At 34.9% G+C, this 24775-nt stretch overlaps 1 protein-coding gene and 1 long non-coding RNA gene across 3 annotated transcripts; one reads left to right on the plus strand and one right to left on the minus strand.

Moving 5' to 3' along the window:
- Positions 1 to 2171: 2171 nt before the first annotated feature.
- LOC146540501 (nardilysin-like) lies at positions 2172 to 24336 on the minus strand. 2 transcript variants are annotated; one of them, XM_085205993.1, is made up of 24 exons: positions 20928 to 24336; positions 19692 to 19809; positions 18182 to 18322; positions 17263 to 17431; positions 16614 to 16822; positions 15790 to 15960; positions 13586 to 13707; positions 13090 to 13210; positions 12768 to 12845; positions 12211 to 12351; positions 11174 to 11303; positions 10636 to 10894; positions 9991 to 10125; positions 9291 to 9339; positions 8496 to 8597; positions 8001 to 8128; positions 7429 to 7558; positions 6300 to 6404; positions 5637 to 5780; positions 5214 to 5350; positions 4274 to 4418; positions 3355 to 3417; positions 2886 to 2987; positions 2172 to 2447 (listed from the first exon to the last, which is right to left on the minus strand). In XM_085205993.1, the coding sequence occupies exons 1-24, from the start codon at positions 21089 to 21091 to the stop codon at positions 2256 to 2258; spliced, it is 3255 nt and encodes a 1084-aa protein (XP_085062119.1). In that variant the 5' UTR covers positions 21092 to 24336; the 3' UTR covers positions 2172 to 2255. The 2 variants fall into 2 exon arrangements, with proteins under 2 accessions (XP_085062119.1, XP_085062125.1); XM_085205999.1 differs by lacking the exons at positions 2172 to 2447; positions 4274 to 4418.
- Positions 8026 to 13792, plus strand: LOC146540502 (uncharacterized). The gene is made up of 2 exons (XR_014879277.1): positions 8026 to 8150; positions 13601 to 13792. It is a non-coding gene; the product is annotated as an uncharacterized LOC146540502 (long non-coding RNA).
- Positions 24337 to 24775: the final 439 nt, after the last annotated feature.

Here is a 24775-nt window from a genome sequence, read left to right on the forward strand (position 1 = left end):
ACTGCTGTATGATGCCGACTTCTTGAGCAGTAAGAATTGCAGCTTCTCGGTGAACAGCTTCTAGCTCGTCTCCATTATTACGTTGCCGATTGGAGCTGTGAACTAGCAACCAACCAAACTACCACTTAAGCCATAAGGTAAATATTGAGGCAGGTCATGGCGCAGGGGTACAAAGTGTGACTGTAAATCGAATGGTAGAAATTCGATCCTAAAAGATTGTGTCATTATTTTTTTTTTATTTATTATACATTACGGTACGAATCTTTATGTGCATCATATTTTTTATACCGCAGTACTCAAGAGCTTGACTGGACCGCTGCCGTCCGACTGCTACCCACCGTATATATATAAAATGACGGCTGTGACTCTCGGGACGATAATACATGAACTAGTCTGGATTGATATGATAAAACGAAAAAATAATTTATGTCCTCGAGTAGGTATCAACAAGGATTGATTGATCATAATTATATCTTATAATAGGTACTGTAATATAGTATAAACGCGATAATTGTGGATTCAATCCCGCATGGTGGAATATATATTTGAATTATTTTCATTTCTCCGCGCTGGTATAATTCCGTTATCTCTGCCTACCTGGAGTTGTGAAGATGCTTTAATATACATATATGTAAATAACTTTCTTACAGATGCTATCGAAGAATAGAGAAGATTTGGTAAATTTGGACTTAGATTACGTGATGCTGCAGCTATACTTGCACGGGCAGGGAACGGCTCTGAGAGACCACGACGGACGCATCCAAATTGTATACTGAATATTTTTAAAATGTATTGTATTACAGTTTCTTTCTTTCTTTGAAATCTTCTTCTTCTTCTTCCTCCTGGCATTAATCCCGGCTAATTGCCAGGGTCTGCCTTCCTACACAACCTACTCCACTTTGCACGATCTTTTGCATCCTCGGTGGTTAGACCATTGGCTCTCATGTCCTGCATCACAACATCCAACCAGCGCTTCCTTGGGCGTCCGGGAGGTCGCACCCCAGGGACTGGTATAAGGCACGCACTACACCGTTTCTACCCGAAGGTGACCCAGTGTATATAAGCCGGTAACCCTGTCCGATGTTACGGGACTTATTGCCCTTCCAGCGAGTTTCCTGGAGGAAAGCACACTGGACCCGACGTCTCATGAGTACATCTGCGAGTTCCCTGCATCGTCCGGTTAGAGAGCCAATATTCCACGTTGCAAAGCGGAGTTTTCGTCTGGGTACTTGCGTCTTTAACCGTGCCCGTACTTGACACGGTAGCTCTTGCCTACTTGTCGCAGGTGTAGGGCGATGTGCCTGCGCGTCGTTTTGCGGCGACGCCCTAGCCGTACCCAGTCTTTTCTTAGTCCGTTTCATGTACTGGCGGTTTGCGGTTTTCGTGGAGCGACTGCCGTATGACCTCCAAACCCCTTTGTGGGGTAAACCGAAGGGAGAGGAAAATAGAAGGGTAGGATAGGAAAAAGAAGGAGAGAGCTAAGGAAAGAGGAGAGGGGGGGGGACACCATTCTTACGGACTGGATGAGGATATAAGAGTGGCGGCTCGAGGATCCGGGGTCGCGTACCCGTATGCCCACAAACCAATATCGGACAGATATTAGTCTGGACACCCTCTGGACAGACCCTCTTTCTTTCTTTGAAATGTATATATGTATTAAACGTGATTTGAAGTATGAATTAAGCGATGAAAATAAGGAAAAAAAACTCATCGGATATTGCGAAAACATTTTTTAAAATAATAAATCGATCAAACAAAAAGACATTTTACAAAACAAGTACCAACCAGTATGGTACATAAAATGCTTAAAATAGTAATAAAATTCATATAAATACATGTTAAACTATAATTTCACTATTAATTATAAAAGTAAAATTTTAAGTTATTAATATAATATAATAATAAAATATTATATTTATAAAATTCCGTTCATTACTATTGAACACATGTAAATTGCGTAGGGGAAGGTGGGTTAAGACGGGGTGGCGAGGTAAGATGGGGACCCTTTGAAAACATATAATGCACACTACAAAATTAGTTTTTACGCCATTTGTTAGTATACAGTGGTACTTGTTAGTGTCATAAAAAGTTTCGTCGGAGAAAATATGTTCCTACTTGATATGCAAGTTTTTTTTAATTTAAAGTGGTTTTATCTAATTATTGACATAGTATTCGAAGTGTACATATATTTTTTATTTAAGCTATTTTTAAATATACTATACATATATTCAATCGATTTTTATATATATATTCAATCAGCCTAGAGGCAATTTAACCTTAGGAACTTTAAAAACGGGTAAATTCTTTTTGAATTCTTCGATATCCATGATAAAATTCCCATAATCTGGGCCCCCGGAATTGCTGGCGTTTAAATAATGGAGCTTCAAGCTCTTTGGTTCTGTATCTTCTGCTGTTTCACTTCCATTTTTGGGGTTGTTTCCGACAATCTGAATTAAAAAATAATAGAAATATTTAAATATTTTTGCAGGCTATATCGAGTGTACAGTGTCTGTTTGGAAGCGAAGGGGTTGTGGGTTTGATTTCTACTCGAACCTGAACATTTAGTTTCTTACTCTGATAAAGAGACAAACCACGGCGTGGAGTTGTGCCACTCATCACACAATTTCTCTAAAATATGCCAGAACATGGAGATTAGAGAATTTGTATTGCACAACAATAATAAACATTTGGAAACATGCAATGTAAGTGTACTAAATTATACAGTTAAGCGTGCAGTTGTGTGATCAATTTAAATTATAGTTTTGAGAAGTACGAATATATACCAAATTTAATACATAATAAATAAGATGAATACTAAATCTCATATCAAACAATTATTATTGGCACAATTAACTAGAAATGAAAAAAAGGAGTTTAATCATTACCTGAATAGAAAGTTTCTTAAACAAAATCTTCCTACCAATGGGTAAGTGGTTTTCGATCCAATTGTTGATGTCTTCAATTTTCACTTGCTCTAGCGCCTCAGCCTATAATAATATAAGCACAATAAATAAAATCTTCTACAAAAATAAATAAATATTTTTAATAAATTCATAATGTAGCCATCGTAACGTAAAAACGTAAAACGTAAAAAAAAATATGGAAATTTTTAATAATTTGGGAGCTACAGATAGAAATACAGATAGACACAAAGACTTGTCAAACTTATAACAACCCTTTGCTTGCGTGGAGGGTTAAAAATGAAATGCTATATCTAATACTATTAGTTAATTATTAATAAAAAAGACAGAAGGTAGCAGCAGTTGTGATGTATAATTTTGTATTTTTTACTAATTAATTTTTACCAATTCACCAGACGTTAGTTTATCAAATTGATCAAAATAATGCAATTACCTCAACAAACTGCCTTTGGAACAGGTAATCTTGGTTTACGATCTCAATCCAATATTTTTCAACCTGCAAATTTGATGACAATTTTAATTTTGTGCAAACAAATCAAAAGTTTATAAATAAATTTATTTTTCCAAAAATAATAGTATTACTATGTGTAATAAAACTTATATGTCTTATTTTTATTTACATTGGCTTGCCTAATAGAACTGAATACATACGAAAATCAATTTGCATTGATCAACTTTGTTTAGATTTACCTGATAGGCATCAGATCATCAGATCAGATAATCAAATAAAGTAATACTTAGTGTGAAGTATATATAATAGTAAAAGTAAAAGTATATATAATCTCAAACCTTCGATCAACTAAAAACTAGATTAAGGATTACAGTCTTAGAAAACGACCCGAGAAATAAGAGCACAAACAGCGTTGTGTTCTTATTTGGTTTTAATATGAAAAATAACCCCAGACGCGGACCAAGGTCTTTTGCTCCTAAGAACTCCCGACTCGCCAGTTGAGCTATTATTAGAGCTATTATAATTATTATAAAAACTATTGAAATATCTTTTCCTTTTGTGTCGTTAACGTCGCTGAGTAAAATGATTTATATCCATTACGCGCTAGTCGAAACTAAAACTCAAATTGCTGTTATAAATTTTATTAAAATAATATTTTGAATTTTGGTTTATATTGACTGTTGCCAATTTTTTTGAGTCGTATGCAATCTGATATCTAGTGTATAGGTGATCGAAGTCTCAAACGTTTATATGTTTTGTTATGATAATGCCTCTAGAATTCGGCGGAAAATAAGATGGGGAACGGAGTCTCTTAGCACTAGGTTTCCTCTGCCTATCCCGCCGTGTGTGTAATACAATGTGACGCTAATATATATATATATATAAACAGCAAAATAAGGACCTCGTCGTTTAGTTCATAATCAGCAGTAAGTTTCTGTTCCTGGAGGGCGAGCCTCAGTGGAGCGAGCGCCTTCTCACCGCCCTCACGGGTGTCATGAGCAAACTCCTTTAGGAACTCCTCTATACGTTGATCTACGTATGACACGCTGTAGGGAAATTGTATATAATGTTATTTTTATTGTATATATTATCGACGAGTTGTGACAACCCTGAAGTCAGGTTTTCACTTTCACATTCATTCGAGAAAAAAATAAACAGTAAGAAAAGTCTTTAAATCATATATTATCCATCCCCATACCCATCTACAGCTAGTCTAGTCTAGAAGTAGTAAAGCGCTAGTCGAAACTAAATCTTAAATCACTGTTATAAGGTAGGACTTTATTAAAACGGTCTAACGTCATTAGTCTACCTAGTCTAAAAAAATAAACAGTAAGAAAAGTCTTTAAATCATATATTATCCATCCCCATACCCATCTACAGCTAGTCTAGTCTAGAAGTAGTAAAGCGCTAGTCGAAACTAAATCTTAAATCACTGTTATAAGGTAGGACTTTATTAAAACGGTCCAACGTCATTAGTCTACCTAGTCTAAAAAAATAAACAGTAAGAAAAGTCTTTAAATCATATATTATCCATCCCCATACCCATCTACAGCTAGTCTAGTCTAGAAGTAGTAAAGCGCTAGTCGAAACTAAATCTTAAATCACTGTTATAAGGTAGGACTTTATTAAAACGGTCTAACGTCATTAGTCTACCTAGTCTAAAAAAATAAACAGTAAGAAAAGTCTTTAAATCACATTACACCCATCTACAGCTAACTTCAGCGCGACTACGACCACGACCATTATTATACTACGTAATACTACTATATATACTATATAATATACTACGTAAGTCGGCCATATCATATAAATTAAACAAAAAACTAGTGACAAAAACATACTTAAATTTGTCCACTTGTGTATTGACAACAACAGAATACCCCAGAACTCCAAAAGTGTATCTCATCGTATTGAACACGGTGTAGCCGAGCTGTTCTTTAGTACGGAGCGTGTTGAACAATGGTTCCTGCATAGCCATCTACATACGTACGAGGAAATAGAGCAAAAATTCAGTAATTAAATTTACGAAATATTTATTTACGTTTATATTTCTATTTCTTCGGTCTGGTGACGAGGCAAAGCGTGGCGATGAGTTCTGCCACTCAACACGCAATACCTCCAGAATTCGGCAGAAAGTGGGGAACGGAGTGTCTCAACACTAGGTTCCCTCTGCCGACCCTGCTATGTGCGGGATACAGCGTGAAGCTGATTTTAACTTATCAACAATAAAATAAATCTAATATATATAATACTAAAAGACATACCTTAAGAAGCTCTATAGTCTCCCTATCTTTAAGATTAGATACTTCACCCTGGTAGAATTCATTCACTATACTATTAGTAGATGTGGGGTCAAAGCTCGCTACCCGAAGACGATTCTCTCCTATCGGCAACTCACGTACCTTTATCTGTTTAGAAAAAATAATAATTTTAGAAAAAAATATAATAACATTGAATCTAGAATAAAAAAAACTTAACTCATTTAGCGTTAATTTAATGTCCATCTATTTATATGGACAGACCGTTAAGCTGTAAAGGTTATTGAAAGAGATAATCGTTGATGGATCTTTTGTAGGATTTTGTAGGAAATTGGCCGCGTAATTAAAACCTGTAGGATATTTACTTCTCATTTGTCTAATTTCATAATAGAATTTTGTTCAAGAAGGGAAAAATTACAGCACAAATAAATCTAATTTGAACACTCATTTTTTTCCATTTTTTTTTTGCTCACTTATTAAAAGTAACGCAGTGGGCCAGCGTCGGACCGATAGACGCACCGATTCTGGGTTCGATTCCCACTCGGGGGAGATATTGTATTTTATTTATACACTACGGAGTGACTCAACACTAGGTTCGGTCTGCCTACACGGCTATGTGAGGAAAAGCATCAAGCAGTTCCTATGTTTTGTAATAAAATTATTATTTACCTCAGGCATTTCATCCTCAGACAGTCCTTCCCATTTTACATTTTTATGCACATTCTCAGATATTGTGATCGCTTCATTCCAGGCGACGTTACCTTGTATAAGTACCTTAAAAAGTATTTCTTACTTTTAATTAATAAATTAAGTCATATTCATTGATATAAATACCTAACACCATTTTGCTTATTTATAAAAATTGAAAATGAAAATATATTGCATTATTTCTTTATTTTTTATAACGAATAGGTATATATAAAAATAACTAAATATTTTACATTTTAGTGAATAGGAATGTTGAGGTCTTAGATGTGCAGCGGCACAGAGTACGACTGTAAACGTTACTGTTATGGGTTAGATTCCCGTTCGTGGGAGTAACTACTTCCACTTCCTTGTTCTGGTCACACGGCAAACCAACTGACATGGTACATCCAGAAAATTGAGTGTGTCAGCCTCTGCCTCTGCCTACCCTATTACACGCAGGATACGGCGTGAAGCTATAAAAAAAATTTCAGTTCTACGCTGTATCCTGCAGATATCTAGTGGTGAAAATCAACGCCAGGCCTTAGTCTTGGTGTCAAAGAGAAAAAATGAAAGTATTAATAAATAAAGATTTACTCCCACGAGTCGGGACCGAGCCCCTAACTCACAACCGTCGCGTTAGTCACATCCTTGTGCCATGACGGCCTCTAAACAAAATTCAAATTGTAATCTATATCTATACGAGTATATACATATATACTCGTAAAAGGACATATTCTCACTGACTGATGTAAGATGCAGGCACAGCCGTAAACGCTGATGGCAGAAACGTAAAATTTGGACAGATGTTTATTTTCCTAATCTGGACACCCACCAAGAAGGGTTGATTGAAGGGGAATTTTAACCCTAGAAGGATGAAATAGGGGTTGAAAGTTTGTATGGATTTTTTTGGATCCCTAAACTGAAAATAATTTCATAAATATATTTAATAAATATTAGTACGATTCAAGCCACAACGGTCCGTGAGACTCGTAAAAATATTTCATTGAACACATGTTTCGTGGTTTTCTAGAATTCACCCCTAAGGGTGCAAATAAGCAGGCGAAGCTGCGCGCGTCCGCTAGTATCATATTTACAGTCATGTTATTCGCACCTGCAAGTACATTTTCTGTAACAACTTGTCAGTGTATTCTTTCAATTCGCAATACGTAATATTTTGTATGACGGCGGCTTTGTCCCTCGGAGATATATAGGGCTCCATATATACATTGAACCGGACATCTCTGTAACAAGTATTTATTTCAGTAAATAGTTTAAATTGTATTCGCTTGGGTATGTGTTTGGTTTTCTACAAAAAAGTGGCCAAGTTTACGATTGTAGGTTAACAGGAAATATAACTTATAAAAGTTGAAAAATCTAAGTTTGCGTATACGCATTATAAACTGCAATGCGCATATTAGATTATTTGAAGCTTGTCTTGTCATTTCTTCATTTTTTTATAATTCTAGGTCAATATAAAAATTATTTATGACATTTTTTTTTATTTCGGGGACAATTTCATACATAAACTGTCGTATCTTTTGACATAAAATGGTCTTAACAGGCAGAAAGACAGTCAAATATACAAAAAAAAGAAACTTATAAGGGTTCCGTTTTCTTCTTTATGAGGTACGAAACGCAAAAAAAGCTATCACACTTGATATTCGTGTAAATGTGAATCCTCACTGTTCCAGCTGATCCGGCTGGATGAGCAAGTTGTAGTAGGAGCGCGCACGCTGCTCGCGCACCGCTTCGAACAACTCCCGCGTGAGGCGGCCCGCGTACATCTCGCGCGACACCAGCTCCACCAGCAGCTGCGGGTCAATAGAGGAAGATGTGAGAATCGATACATTGGAGGGGATCTGATGTACATTTTTATTTTAAACGCTACGATCACATCATGAAAAAATTATTAAGTCTTAAATTTGCATGGAGTATGCGCGCGACAAATGGATGAATAACTCAATATCCCGCCAACTTATGATTGATGATTATCGGATATCGGAAAAGGTACACTTCAAGGGTAGTTTAATGAAAGTTTGGTTAGGTTCTGTTTATGGGATCCGGATGAAATTGGAGAAGTCCGGTTTTTCTTTGTTAAAAACTGTATTTATTTTATTTCAACTGGTCCATACTCATGTTGAAAATACTTAAAAAAATGTTAAAAAAGTTTATATTTACATGTAGATTCTGGTTGTAACCGCTCACTTTCAACGTTAATCCTTTTTGAGAAGTATCCAAAGAGTACGATATGTCCACCATAGTCGCCGGGTACAATTCTTCCTGTTACAATAGAAAAATAAATCAAAATTATTTCTACATACAATTTTACAATATAATTTCTCGTAAAACTGCAACATGTAATGTGGTGCAAAATAAATTAATAAAGTTTTTAGCTAATAAAAAAATATTTACAGAAACAAAAACTCCGACTGCATAAAACGAAAAAGAAAATAAACAACTCCAATAGTTTATTAGGATTAACAATCGGGACCTCTTTTAAGTTATGCGGGGTCCTGGTAAAGATTTTATTGATTGAAGAATTATTATTATCACAAATTTATAGTTTTCAGATTTTTTCCCGAACTGATATTACCTGTAGATTCTAGGAGCCAAATTTCGTAATTCTATGTAACCAAAAATACCCTATGAATTTTGATTCCAGTGTAGTGTTGAAATACGTATTTTTTGCAATATAAACGGCCATATCTTTTTTTAAGAAATATGTGTATACGTATATATTTTTTTAGTAACTCATGGGGCCGTAGATTTGAGTACATGGTTTGAATTTGAAGTCTATACCTCCAAGAGTTCCTGAGACAAATGCTCTTGGCAGATAGACAGACGGACAGACAAGAAAGTGATCTTATACGGGTTCCTTTTTTCTTTAAAAGGTATGAGACCCTAAAAACAGCTTCCTAAAAGGAAGGAACTAAAGAATAATATATTGGACAAAAAAAATATAAATATGCATACCGCGAGTCCTTGTTGTAATACGTCAGTCCAGAGATCGATGAGACAAGCGCTGGAACATGTCAAATAATCAATATTATATTAATTTCTTTCAGATCAATTCAGAGTAGAGCTAAGCTGAACTAAGCGTCATTTGCTATTATTTTCTTATTATTTTCATCTAATCAATGTTGAGTCCTTCGTGGCGATTCCCACTCAGGAAAATAAAATATTTAATATTTTCATTTCCTCGCTCTGGTAACGAGGCGAAGCACAGCGTTGTGTTCCACCAAACAACTCGCAATGCCTCAAGAGTGCAGTGGAAACTGAAGTGCCTTAATGGGGCACGGAGTGTCTTAGCACTAGGTTCCCAGATTCCTTTTGCCTAAAATCCCCCATAGATAGGCGTGAAGGTAAAAAAAGTAATGAATATTGTTTTTCGTAATATTACAACGAATAATTCGTAACCGCTAGAAATTACGTTCTGAAATTCTGAAAGATACAAGACAGGCTTGCCTAGTGTGGGGTGTGTGTGTTGCATTATTTGAAAATCAAATTCTACACATACAGGGTGGAATTGTCAGCACCACTTTAAATGAAACCACAGTTTAACCACTCCATTTTACCCTATATGCAGTTTCAGTAAAAGGAGCGCTGCCTCCTTCACCCTGTATATAAATATGATAAATTAATATATAATTAGATTAATTTAAAAAACACTTACTCTCGTGGCGAATGTAAAATGAGCGGAGTAAGGAAGTAGAAATACATTAAGGCCATGGGAAGCCGAAATTTGAAGTCTGGTTTGTACCACACTTCCATGTTGCTATTCTTACGTAGTAAATTTGGTTGATCCAATCTGCAAAGGAAAATATTAGATAATCTTTTTGATTACAGTGCGATCGACATGTCGCGGTCGCCCTGAAGTTAGCCGCAGATGACTGTTCAGATTTTATGTTTTAAATTTTTTCTTACTTTTTTCATTTCGGATAAAATAGGGGTTGAAAGTTTGTATGGATTTTTTAAAAATCGGCACCGATTTAATTAAACTCGAAATTTAGCCTCTTAAAAATATTTCATTGAACACGTGTTTCGTGGTTTATTTTAAGTAATTCCCTAAGGGTGCTAATAAGGGGTTGAAAGTTTGTATTGAAAAATCTTTAAACCGCCACCGATTTTTATAAAATTTGAAATTTACACTCCTTAAAATATTTAATTGAACACGTGTTTCATGGTTTATTTTATTTTTAATTGTTATGGTTGATTTTTCATTCACCCCTAAGGGTTCAAATAAGTAGTTGAAAGTTTGTATGGAAAAATATTTAAATCCTTACCGGTTTTTATAAAATTTCATAATATAAATACATACCTAAAATTTTTAACCGTCGCTATCAAATCACCTTTGGACAACACTTTAGTCGTCTTCTCGCTTTTAGACACTTTATTGTAAATATCTTTATCGGTACTATTATATAAATCTATGCCGAGTCTCTCCGCTTCCTCTAGGTACGCGGGCGCGGGCGGTTCGAGGTCGAAATTATTAGGAATATATATATTTTTATCAGGCAAATGAAATTCTTTGTAAGGCTCCACATTCAGCCATTTTTGTAACCACTCTTTTGGTTTTTCTGTAAGAAGAATAATAAATATAAAATGTAATACTTGTAATAAATCAGTAGTAAACGCGACAGGTTGGGCGTTAGATTCACATTCGAAAAAATATTGATATATGGATATATCTACACTTTCTACTTTGAACGAACTTTCAACGTGTTTGAAATTTTGCTGAGTGCGTATGTACAGTTCGCCCAGTGGAAATCGAAGCCACGACTGTCGGGCTTATAATGAGACGCTATTCCGCTGCGTCATGACAGAGAAAAAGGTTAAATTAAATATGTAATAAACACCTATTGTTTTGTATTCAGTGCCGAACCATTTCTCTGTAGCGTTGTATTGTATAGGTTTCGAGTGCTTGTCCGACATTATGATAACGTTCGCCATGTCCGCCGTCATACCGTCTAGAAGTGAAGTTATACCCTGTAATATATAAAAATATTATCCATCATATTCAGAAATCTCTATATGTATAATAAAACAGTAAAATTATTTTGTCTGTACATTCAGTACTTTTGACTGAAATGGAATGAGGGACACTTAAAAAGCAAAAACATTTTTTTTTTAATTTCCTGTCTGTCTGTATGTATGATCACTTTTATCTCCGAAAGTACTCAACCGATTTACTTAAAACTTTTACCAATTGCTTTGTTTTAACTCAACTTTACATCGAAAGTTCGTTTCATCAAAATCAGTTGATTAAAAAAAAAGTTATCGTCATTCGAATTAACTTAAGGCATGAGTTTGCCTGCAAATATATAGCAATCCATATCTATACTTATACCTATAATAAATCAGTATTTGTTTGTGATAAATCTCTATTTTTAACCGACTTTCAAAACAAGGAGGAGGTTCTCAAATAAATATTTTCGATTCGATATTCGATTCATTTATTCTATTAATTATTTTGAATTCGATTTCGATATTGGATTATTCGATTCTATTTGAGTATGTTTTATAATATGCAATCATCACAGTTATTTTACAAAGAATATTATAAATCCTTACCCAAATACCCAATAATTTAACATCTAAGGCTGTTTTTGAATGAGTAAATTAAATTATTCATTGACATCAACACATTTGACTGTCAGTCAATTCTAAATAAAAAATATGTAAATTTTAAAAGATTAAGTGCATATTACTTTGTTAACTTACTGACGTTCCTAAAATATTAGGTATATCATGTAATTTTAAAATTTTAAAGGGCTTAGCGGCACTGTACCTCGCTGTAATGACGACAGTTGTGGGTTCGATAACGTCTCGGAGACAGATTATATGCGTCAATTTGTTCTCTGATGTAAGTAAATAAAACAAAAAAAATATTTACCTTAGGATCGAATTTATAATACAATTTATCCCCTGTAATATAATGTTCTGGCGGGAAGAAGTGCATGTTTCTCGCCAGAGGCTCCACATTGGCTACAGGCTCTGCTTCCGCTTTGAAACGGAGACTTATGTCTGCTGTTGTCTAAAAATAATTTTAGAGTAAGGTACAGTATAATCGACGAGTTGTGGCCGCTATGAAGGTAGCTGTAGATGATTGCGCAGATTTTATTTAACATTCCACGAACATTTAATATTTAATAGGCCACGAGCACGATGCAATGGTGAAAGAATTTTTTGCTGAATATCTTAGGAAAATACATGTAAATAAACACAAAGGCAATAGGATACTTTTCCTTTATTTTTGTCTCTTTTGGCGGGAGCGATTATTGAATAAATATTTTCAGTTTTCAATAGGATTACTAAGAAAATATAAGTATAATATTTTTTCTTTTCTTGATGTATTACTATTTTTCACCTACTCTAAATGTGTCAGTATAAAAATGAACAACATTATTATATTACATGAATAATTCCTAATTATTTTAATTTTCAATTTACCTTTAGTTCTTCATAATACCGTTCTGATGGTCCAATCTGTTTCAACATTTGTATATATGAAAATATAGCTTCAACCACCTGTTAACACAAAAAAACATTACATTACATTAATAATATCTAATTTAAAAATATCATTATTTACTTATAATAAATATATTACATATTTAATTTTTTAATATTCTTAATATTCTTAGCTTGGTAGACCGTTAATAACAATGTCTCAAGGACAAGACGAAAAGTGGAACGGAATGTCTCAACACTAGTTTCCTCCTGCCTACAAAAATTATTTAGAAATCTTCTAAATTATTTCTTGAATACCTACCTCTTCGACATGATCAAGTCCATCTTTAGTAAGAACGACATGTACGTAGAACATGCTGTACATAGAAGTGTAATCTATGCTTCTATCTGGAATACCCGCGAGCAAGTCGAGCGCCCATACTCTAAGATAAACGAAAATTATAGATATTTAGTAATATATTGATTAATAAATACGATGGTTGCGGGTTCGATTGGACATTGAGACTCGCCGCTTAAGACGTAATGTCTCAAATTCGTTTGGAACGGAGTGTGCTTACACTCATGAAAGTAACAAATAACGACAAAGGGTTGTCGCTCAATAAAAAAAATGTAAATATAGAATATATGCAGCACTATAAAAAAGGAAATCTTTTAGTAGACGATTTATTCAAAAAGATGAAAGGTAAAAAAAAATATTGATCAAAAGATAAAACAAAATTAAAATCCCTACAAAATTTCAACAATTAATGTTACAAGTTTAATGGTGTATCTGAAAATATAAATATATTTTAACTTACTTTTTTCTTAAATAGGAGAGGAGGCTGCCGCTTCCCTCGTGTGCGAGTAGAGATGTTAAGTACTGGTGCGGTTTCGATTCGTATTCGGAAAGCAATGATCTCAAGCACCATGTTAAGTATAGCTAGAAGAAAAACAAATTAACTATTACTTATCTATTATAAAATTATAATCATATATAAAATAAAAAAGCTGAAAGTTCCAATAAATATTTTTTATTCCAGTGCAAACATACATCTATATTCTCAAATAGAAAATATTATCATTTACAATACGGTCAACAAGTCGTGGCGCAGACTTGATTTTTTCGGATTTTTTCTTACTTTTAATTATTTTCTTCCCGAGTGAACAAAGAGAAAAAAATCTGAAAACTCAACTTCAGTCTAGCCACGTTTTGTCGGCCGTACTGTAAGTTTTTATAACGTAATGCACGTGTAAGTATTTTTATTATACAGGGTGGAATTGTCAGTACCACTTTAAATTAAACCACAGTTTTAACTACTCTATAAAAGCCTAATATAATTTAAAAAAGAATAATTCACAAAAATTAAAAAGATATTTTTTCAAACAAAATAAATAATAAAATTATCGTTTTAAAATAAAACGCCACTTGTAAAGTATAACATAGGCACGCACACACTTACCTGTCAAAGCGGCAACGTCGCATACGTATGTGTGCGTGACACGAAATACAGGTGGATAAAAATCGCGAAATGAAAAAAAAATCCTACGTCCAATCTGTTGAGGTACTTTGAATATTTTTTTGATTTTGGGTTTGAAATATTTTACCCTATATGCAGTTTCAGTAAAAAGAGCGCTGCCTCTTCCACCCTGTATATTTCTTGCATTTTACACGAATACCACAGAAATTCTGGCGCACTGTGTTAGATCACTGTGTTTTTATTTATCTATATTTCACATATATTCCGTTTTCTTTTGTTATAGGACATTGTGTACTGGCTGGTGAAGCTCTAGGCTTTTTTTACTCTGTTACCTATCTATATATATAAAAGGACTTGTCCTCACTGACTGAGGTAAGACCGAAGACTGAGCCGTAACCGCTGATGGTAGAAACGTGACATTTGGACAGATGTTTACTTTTGTAATCTGGACATCCACTAAGAAGGGATATTGAAAAATTTTAACCCTAAAGGGATAAAATAGGGGCTCAAAGTTCGTAAGGAAAAAAATTTAAATCGGCACCGATTCTCATAAAATTTTAAATTTAGATTTTTAAAAGTATTTAATTGAATACGTGTTTCATAGTTTTCTAGAATTCTTCCCCTAAGGGTGCAAATAAGGGGTTGAAAGTTTGTATGAACAAATTCTTAAATCGCCACCGATTTTTATAATATTTGATATTTAGACTCTTAAAAATATTTAATTGAATATGTGTTTCATGGTTTTCTAGAATTCACCCCCTAAGGGTGCAAATAAAGGGTTGAAAGTTTGTATGGAAAAATTCTTAAATCGCCACCGATTTTTATAAAATTTGATATTTAGACTTTTAAGAATATTTTATTGAACATGTGTTTCATGGTTTTCTAGAATTCACCCCCTAACGGTGCAAATAAGGGGTTGAAAGTTTGTATGGAAAAATCTTTAAATCGCCATCCTAGCCAAGCCGATCTAGTTCTTTATATTAGACTAGCGGACGCGCGCAGCTTCGCCTGCTTATTTGCACCCTTAGGGGTGAATTCGAATAAACCAAGAAACACGTGTTCAATGAAATATTTTTAAGAGTCTCTATTTCATATTTTATAAAAATCTGTGGCAATTTAAAGGTTTTTCCATACAAACTTTCAACCCCTTATTTGCACCCCTAATTAAAATGAACTACGAAACATGTATTCAATGAAATATTTTTAAGAGTGTAAATTTGAAATTTTATAAAAATCGGTGGCGATTCAAATTTTTTTCCATACAAACTTTCAACCTTATTTCAAAAAAAATTTAAAATTTTTCAAAATCCCTTCTTAGTGGATGTCCACGAAAGTAAACATCTGTCCAAATTTCACGTTTCTCCCATCAGCGGTTACTGCTGTGCGTGCGTCTCCTCAGCCAGTGAGGACAAGTCCTTTTATATATATATAGATAATTGATTATATATATAGATAATAGATAAATGTAGTAGTTATTACACATATAAATAAAAAGTGCACACTATTATACAGTGGTGTAAGGTAAAATACAATTTTTAATTTACCTCAGTAGTATCGCCAACTGGTTTTACGTAATAAACGTCTTTGAATTGCGGTGTCACCATTTCTGGTTTGAAAGAGAATTTACTGAAGTCATCAGCTGGCAACTTATTGTTGGGTATTTGTCCGAACATACATGATACAAGTTTTTCTAGATCCGCAAGATCCATACGGGCCTGTAAATGATGTAAAACTTAGAAATAACAAACTTATATTACTACTTTTTATTAACTTACATTAAAAATGCGTATATAGAAGAAGTAAAAATGGCGCGTCTGTACATTGACTGTATTTACAAAATAATAATTGATGGGGGTTAAGGAACAGTAATAGAGCCCAAATTCACAAAAAAAATTGTCTCTTTGTCTGTTTTTTTAAAATCTGGATACCTGATGTGGAACTATGCTACTACTACTGCGTCCAGTGAGAAAACTGGCGATCCACTTGCATAAATTCTCTGGAAGCCCATAGGATGGAAAGTTTAGCAAGGACCGCCCCATACCACACTCGATCAAAGGCCTTCGCCTTGTCCAAACTAACTACCAGGCCCTCTCCCTTGCTTTAAATAGCCGCAGCTCAGCGGTGGGTTAGGTAAACCAAAAGATCACCGGGTGAGCGACTATGGCGGAAGCCATATTGACGGTCATTATTCAATCGGTGATCCTCTAGATACTGGAGAGGTATTAAGTAAGCCACTACTTAACTTCGGTTTAAATGCCGGGGTATACATTTTTCACGATGGGAATTAACCAATACCTACATAAAAATTCCTAATCAACCTAACATTACTATTCATTCTAAGTTTCAATTAATAAAAAACTCAACTAACCTGTACAGCCACAGTCATTCTATGGGCGCTATAATGGCGTTTTATAAAATCAATGGCAGCTGTGTGCAATTTCTCGTCATCATGTATATCATCGCGTAAGCTACGTAAATTACCCCAATTAAATGTTCTAGCTGGGTGTCCGTCCGGGAAAAGTGAAGCGATGAGCTGGTCTATCCTAACTGAATTCGTCGGAGCGACCATTGCGAATTCTATAATAGAAATTTTGTATATAACTTCACGCCATTTCTACATTCTAATTGTTAAAACACTCCATTTTACCACTTTCCACCGAATTTTCAAGACATTGCTTGTTGGATGCCGGAACTCTAAGCCGCGCTTTGACTTGTCTCTAGAGCCAGGAAATGAAAACGCATTTTTTTATTGTTTTTTTTTTATATTATGTATGTATTGGTAAGACACGTTACCAATTTGAGCAACATGGCATAGTTAGTAGAATTATTATTTAATTGTGGTGAATTTAATATTATTTAGTTGTATAATATGTTCAACACTAAAGAATCTATTAAAAAAAGACACCAGCCAGGTTATAAACAGAATGTGAAAATTTTTAACAAGCAAGTACTTGTACAACTGTTAGAAGTATAAAATAAAATATATAATTTTTTTCTATATAAATTATTCTTATTACCGGATTGTATAGCCTCTCTTTCGCGTTGCATAGCCTCCTTCTTCATGAGTGGGCTGACGAAGAACTGACTGAATATATCCATAGCTTCTGCCAGATGTTTCTCCTGTACGTCGAAGTAAAAGGTTGTTACCTCGCGGTCAGTCGAAGCATTGTCGTAACCACCTTCTGTCTATTTAAAACAAGTGTTAAAAGAAATTTAATAAATAGTCTTTTATTAATATTACAAAACAGATTTAATAACATAACATTGAGGCCGTTTTGAGGCCGTTGTGGCCCAAGGACACAAGGTGTGACACTCGAGAAATTAAATATTTATTTAAATTTATATTTTCATCTTCGCTCTGATGTCGAAGCAAAGAACGGCGCTCAGTTCCGCCACTCAACACGTAATACCTCTCAAATTCTACTTAAAGTGGGGAACGGAGTGTCTTAACATTAGGTTCCTCCGTCTGCCTACCCTTTAATTTAATGTTCAATATGAAACATTACAGCTAATACATAAAAGATTACTCAGTATACATTATATAATTAGTATAATAAGATAATTATTTTATTTTTTAAATTTTTAATAGATATTAAAAAAAGAACTTTGTTGCACTCGTATTTATACAAAGATTATAAAATTAATATGATTTTTTTAACTTAGTAGATAGAACCTATAGTGTTAAGACACTATAGGTTCTCTCCACTCGTCACATTCCACAACTTTTTTGGAGTCATTACGTGTTCTGTGACGGAGTTCAACGCCGCGCTTTTACGTTGTTACCAGAGAAGAAATGAAATAAAATCAATAATAAATAATAATTCATTCCTTCGAGTGGTAGTCGAACGTACAAAAATTACGTTTCAGTCACACGCTTAGTTTACTGCGTCACAACGATGTCAATTAATACATAAATCGGTAATATTTTCTATTTACCTGAATGAACGAACTAAAATCATTCTCTTCTGGGTATTTCTCGCTGCCCATGAACAACATGTGTTCTACAAAGTGCGCCAACCCCTGGATGTCTGCCGGGTCGCTGTAACTGCCGACTCCAACAGAAACAGCACACGCTGCCTGAAACAAAAAATATTTTTTCTAAATATTATTTAATTAATTATTATTTTTTAATTAATTTTGTTTTAATCGAAGCGATTTCTGTTTGATGCTTAATCTTCTGTATTGTGTTGTAGGCATAGACCAGAGAGAGCCTAGTGTACACTCTATTCTCCACTGTCCGCCCGTATTCAAGACATGGCGTGTTAAAAGGCGGAACTTAACTTGCTTTAACTGCAAGTAATCAGCTTTACGCTGTATTCCGCACAGAGCACGGTAGGTAGAGGGAACCTAGTGTTGAGACACTCCGCTCCCCACTTTCCGCCGAATTTTGAAGACATTGCGTGTTGAGTGGCGGAACACAACGCCGCGCTTTACTACGACACCAGAGCAAAGAAATGAAAGTATGTAACAACCAGTCGCGTTTACAGTCACACTTTGAGCCTCTGCGCCTCGACCAGCCTCGGTGTTTTAACTTTGAGACACGTAAGTCATAATTTTTTTAATTTCTTTGTTTATTACTCTTGCAAATGTAATGCAAAATAAAAAATGATGTTACTGACTTCGTATGTATTGAAAAGCTCTTGCAAAATGTTGTTACCGACTTCGTATGTATTGAAAAGCTCTTGCAAAATGTTGTTAGCGACTTCGTATGTATTGAAAAATTCTTGCAAAATGATGTTACTGACTTCGTATGTATCGAAAATTTGAATTAACATATTCGAAAAGTAAATTAAAAATAATACTACATATACAGAGTGTTTTTGTCATCTCCACTTTAAATAAAACCACAGTTTTAACTACTCCATAAAAACCTAATACAATTAAAATAAAAGAGATTTTTCCAAAATTGAAAGTGATTTTTTCAAACAAAATAATTAATGAAATTATCATTGTAAAATAAAACGCCATTTGGCTAGAATAGCACACACAGACATAAACCTATCAAAACGATAACGCCGCACACGCCTCTTCAAGAAATCGAGTCCGTACCTATTTAATGTCGGCGATATTGAATTGCGTAAAATGGAACGAGAGATATCCCTTTCTTGTTCTTATATGTTTTTTGAGAACGAAAAGTTGAGGTACTTAATTTCTTTAGATATGAGTTTAAAATATTTTACCCTATATGCTGCTCCCGTAAAAGGAGCGCCGACGCTTCAAGCCTGTATAAGTGGATATATCTATATCTATATATATATAGAAGGACATGTTCTCACTGACTGAGGTAAGACGCACGCACAGCCGTAACCGCTGTGCGTAGAAACGTGAACTTTGGACAGATGTTTATTTTCGTAATCTGGATATCCACTAAGAAGTGGATCCCTAAATGAAATAGGCGTTGAAAGTTTGTATGATTTTTTTTTAAAATGACAATAATGTAACTTACCAGCTTTTCCTCACTTTTCTGGTCTGTACTCCCATCTGTACCACTGCTTCCTTCATCAGTTGAACTACTTGGTTCTGATATGAGTAGTGCAGTTAGACCATTCTCTAACCTTATTGTTCTACAAGATAATATGCAAACTGGCAGTTCAATTTATGACATAATGGTGTGTGTGATGTATTTAAAACTAGCGGCCCACTCGCGGCTTATCATTTATAATTCTTATATTATGCTGCATTTGCCATACCATAATCAATATAAATTATATAATCAATATAATTGAATATAAATATATTCAATTATTTTGAGAAAGTTGCTTACGAGGACGAAATCGGCGGCAAGGGCGCCCCTCGCAGTACTGCCGTAGTACTGCCGCCCCTGCGTATGCTTGCAGCCGTAAAAAAAGCGTTAAATTATTTTAAATTTACATTTTCTCGAATTAAATTTCATTTGTTCAAATGACATGTTGTAAAAGCCAAAGCACATCTTCATAAAATTTCCTTGATGATGGAATAACCTTTGTTCGTTAAGTTTCAATATCTTTGTAAAATAAAAAAGTAGAAATATCACCTTGCAATTTTTAATATGTTTTGTCATCAAATGCCTTATGGTGACTTATTTATAAGAGATAGATATACAGTATCACTGACTTTTTTTAGAACTAATAAAAAGAACATTTTTTTCCATACAATATATCATTGACATATACTTTACTATTTTTGCAGCGCACGCGCTTACCGCAATTCGATGGCGTTCATTATTATTTTGCTATCGTCTTGATATAGTTATCTTCGTTTGAATGAACTCAAGGCATTAGTTGGCCTGCGAATATATAGCAATTTATATCTATACTTATAAGAAATCTGTATTTGCTTGTAATAAATCTGTATTTTTAACCGACTTTCAAAACAATAAATTATTTTCGAGTCGATATTCGATTTATTTATTCGATTAATTCATTTGGATTCGATTTCGATATTGGATTATTCGATTCGATTTGGGTATGTTTTGTAATGCAATCATTACAGTTATTTTACAAATAATATCATAAATTGTTACCCAAACCAATAATTTGACATTTAAGGCTGTTTCTGAACGAATATATTAAATTATTCATTAACATCAACAATCAATTATGTAGTTCAAGCAGGCGAAGCCGCGGGCGGGCTGCTAGTATGAAAATAATTTGATTTAACTTTATTAGAAATTATGGAGGTATTTTAAAATGTTCATACTCACTTGTAAAGCTTTTTGTCAGAAGCAGATTTTATAGGCTCGGAGAGAACTTCAATTTTCTCCGTCTTACTGCATTCACTTAAAATTGGCTTCGTCTGATTGACTACTTTACTTACTACTTCAGGGTTAAATTTAAGAGCTATATGAGAACTTTTCTTTTTAGACATTGTGATCAATATATGTTTATTCTGCAATAACCAGATGTTATTGAATGAAGTTGGGTAGAAATTTTGCCGGCTTTTATAGTGTCAAATGACAGTAAAAGGCTGGCCACACTCACACAATATTATTGTTAATAAAATATTGACACAAGTGTGGCTGAATAATATTGTGTGATTTTATTGACAATAATATTGTATATATGGCCTCGTATATTACACAATATTTCGTCGAAAAATCTGACGCAGTCACTCAGTAGCTTTATTTGTATGCGAACGTGTTAAGTCTATAATTGATAGAAAGAAAAAACCGATACTTTATTTATTGTATTTAGCTTACTTACAAAAAAATGTATTGTTAACAATGAACCACTGCTTAATAACATGGGGAAGATTGTCAGTCCCTTCATTATGGTAATTAATTAAATAATATCCTTAGGATCCCTCTGCCTACCCTGCTGTGTACGGGATACAGTGCGAAGCTGATTTGATTTTGTCATATAACTTTTTGATCTCTCCCTATATTTTTCACTAAAGTTATAAATATAAAAATATTATAAAATTAATATTATTACAAATCTTCTTCTTGGCATTAAAGTCAGAGTCAAATAATTCTATTCAAAATAAAAAGTTACATGCTTCATTCAGTGGCGTAGCTAGGGGGGTGCGAGCGGGGCGGTCGCACCGGGCATCAACAGGAAAAGGGCATCAAAATCGACGATTAGTGTGTTTTTTCTTTGTTTTTTAGACCTTATACCATTTGAAAGGACATCAAGTCCTCTAAGCCGCACCGGGCATCAAAAGGAAAGGGGCATCAAAGTCGACGATCACTTTTTTTTTTTAGAACTCAACGTCCACGATCACGTTTTTTTTAGAAGTCAACGTCCACGATCACGGTTTTTTTAGAAGTCATCGTCGATGATTACCTTTTTTTTTCAGAACTCATCAACAGAAAAGGGGCATCAAGTCCCCCGAGCCGCACCGGGCAGCAAATACCCTAGCTACGCCACTGGCTTCATTAAATAACCTACCACTACCAGTTCACTAAAGTTAATGCCTCAGATCTGAGAAGAACCGACGCAAAAAACCCAGCGGGATTTTTATACTTTGAAACAGACTGGAGCTAGCATTTCATTCCGAAGGCGTTCCCATTCATGTTATCATTAATTTGGTAATAACCTTTAACGCACGAACTTCTTTTCACAACTCTTTTAAATTATGATATAGAACATTCTCGGACGTTTTCTGCAATCCAATTGTAAAAGCGTACACATTGTCCCGTGATCTACTACGATTTTTCACCTACTCTGAATCAGTGGCGGACTAACCCCGTCAGAGACCCGGGGCGGTGTAGTCGAATGAAGCCCCCCCAGACCAGAACAATAACCCCGAATGAGTGACATTTCACGTTTTTTTTCATGTACAAATCAGTGTGTATTTTTATTTGTTTTACATCTTTTTATTAACTTTTAAAATAGATTTGCATAAACATAGAAAAATAAAATACTATATATCAAAAGTACATGTAGTAGAATGTAGCAAAAACAATCTCCGTGTCCTCGAGATAAAAAGACAAATTGGGATAACAAAAGAAGCAATGATCCGTCTAAATAACGTATGGAAGAAAAGAGGAATTTGTATCAAAACCGAAATATGAATGGTACGAGCACTGATATTCTCTATTACAACCATTTGATACAGAGGTACAGGTGGAGGCAGATCAACTGCTCTAGATGTAAAATCTGATCATTCTTAAATTCATTGTAAATTTCTACCAGATTATCTAGTACTACAGCCAGAGCGTCATCTGAATCTTCCATCATAAGCTCAGTTTCAATATAGATAATAATTTATCATCATGAGCTAGTTCACACGCTATAGTAATATTAGTTCCGCGTATAAAATAAAATAGAGTAATAATCCGCGTATAAAGTAAAATAAAATAAAGAGAGCTGAAATTTTGAAGATTAATAGTCTAATAAGTAGGTAAGAGTGTATGCGTACTTACTAACTTGAAAGTGAGGCCCTTTCAAAGATAGCGCCAATTTAAGGTACACGCTCACTTACGTTAAAGAAAAACGCTCGTATTTAAGTATATTTTTGAGAAAAATGTAAAAAAAAAATATTATAACCAAACCCTTTATGTAAGCTTTACTCTTGCCAGACGTCCTAAACATTGTTTAAAATTGGGACAAAATACGCTATACTTCTTCTTCTTGGCATTAATCCCAGCTATTTCCAGGGTCTGCCTTCCTACTCAACCTACTCCATTGTGCACGGTCTTAAGTGCCTCGGTGGTGAGTCCATTGGCTCTCATGTCCTGCATCACAATATCCAATTAGCACATCCTTCGGTTTTCGATAGGTCTCACTCCAGGGCCTGATGTAGCTTGGTACTTGCATTCGCGTAACGTGGCCAAACCATCTCAGGCAATGCTCTTGGAGTTTATCCGTTACGTCACGGACTCCAAGACTATCTCGAATGAATGGGTTACGATTGCGGTCATACCGTTTACGCCGGACATCCGCCTTAGCATCTTCATTTCCATGACGTGAAGCTCCTGAATGTGCCGAGATACTGCTGGCCAGCATTCACTGCCGTATAAAATAACAGGTATGCTCTCGTATATCAGCCGTCACCTCTGCTAGGAAGTCAGTCTGCATCGGTTCAATTGGGCCACTTGATCCGAGGCCTACGTTTCTCAGCTATTTTTTTCTTCGGACCCAATTTATACGTAATAAGGTGCTGAGGGTTATTGTGGAAGAACGTATTCGCGACGGCCAGATCAGACGCAATATAGGTTCGAACCGTTACGAAGACCGTATCTAAAACCCCCGTGAACACGTTCATACGGCTCAGCAGCCTTACTGATGTGACCGTTCAAGTCTTCCCCAACAACAAACAACCATTTCGGTAGACGGTATAGCAAGTAGAATCTCTTCATTCTGCTTTCAGAACGACTCTTTTTCGGACACGCTACAGCCGGTCTCCGGCGCATAGGCACTAATTTAGTATGTAGTTACGCCTTCAATCAGCACCCTTATATGCACCAAGCTATTGCAGCGACCATCAGTTTCAAGAAGCCAGTTCTGAAACTCTTCAGAAAGAACTACTGCCACACCGTTTTTACCGGTGACCCGGTGTATATAAGCTGGTAACCTGTCCGTTATTGCGGGACTTATTGCAAGCTTCCTGGAGAAAAGCACACTGGACCCGAAGTCTTATAAGTACATCTGCGAGTTCAGTGCAGAGCGGAATTTCTATCTGGGTACTAACGTTTTAAGCAGTGTTCGTACTTGACACGTTGTTGCGTTCCATATTAGCGGCGGATGGAGGTTTTTAAATGGAGCAACTGCCATTTGACTTCCAAAACCACTTTGGAAAAAGTACGCTATAATTTTACATATATTATTTATGACCTATTTTAAAACCCCTTATAAGCATCCAAACCGATCTGATGGCTCAATCATCCTCCCAGACAGAGATGTACCTTTATTTTGCACTACTTCTGGAAGGGCCCCACTTTCAGGCTAGTGAGTACGCAAACTTTTATAAAATGACGTCGGTCTAGAGGCCCTAGGAACTTGAAGTAAAAAAACTACGAAACTGAAACCACATGCAAACTAAATGAACAATAGAAAGATAAAAGTAATTTTAATTAATATAATGTAAACTACCGGTACAGGCTGCACT

Source organism: Heliconius melpomene, chromosome 2 (genome assembly GCF_056956725.1).
Source record: "Heliconius melpomene rosina isolate 202511_hmr_F chromosome 2, ASM5695672v1, whole genome shotgun sequence".
Taxonomy (NCBI): Eukaryota; Metazoa; Arthropoda; class Insecta; order Lepidoptera; family Nymphalidae; genus Heliconius; species Heliconius melpomene.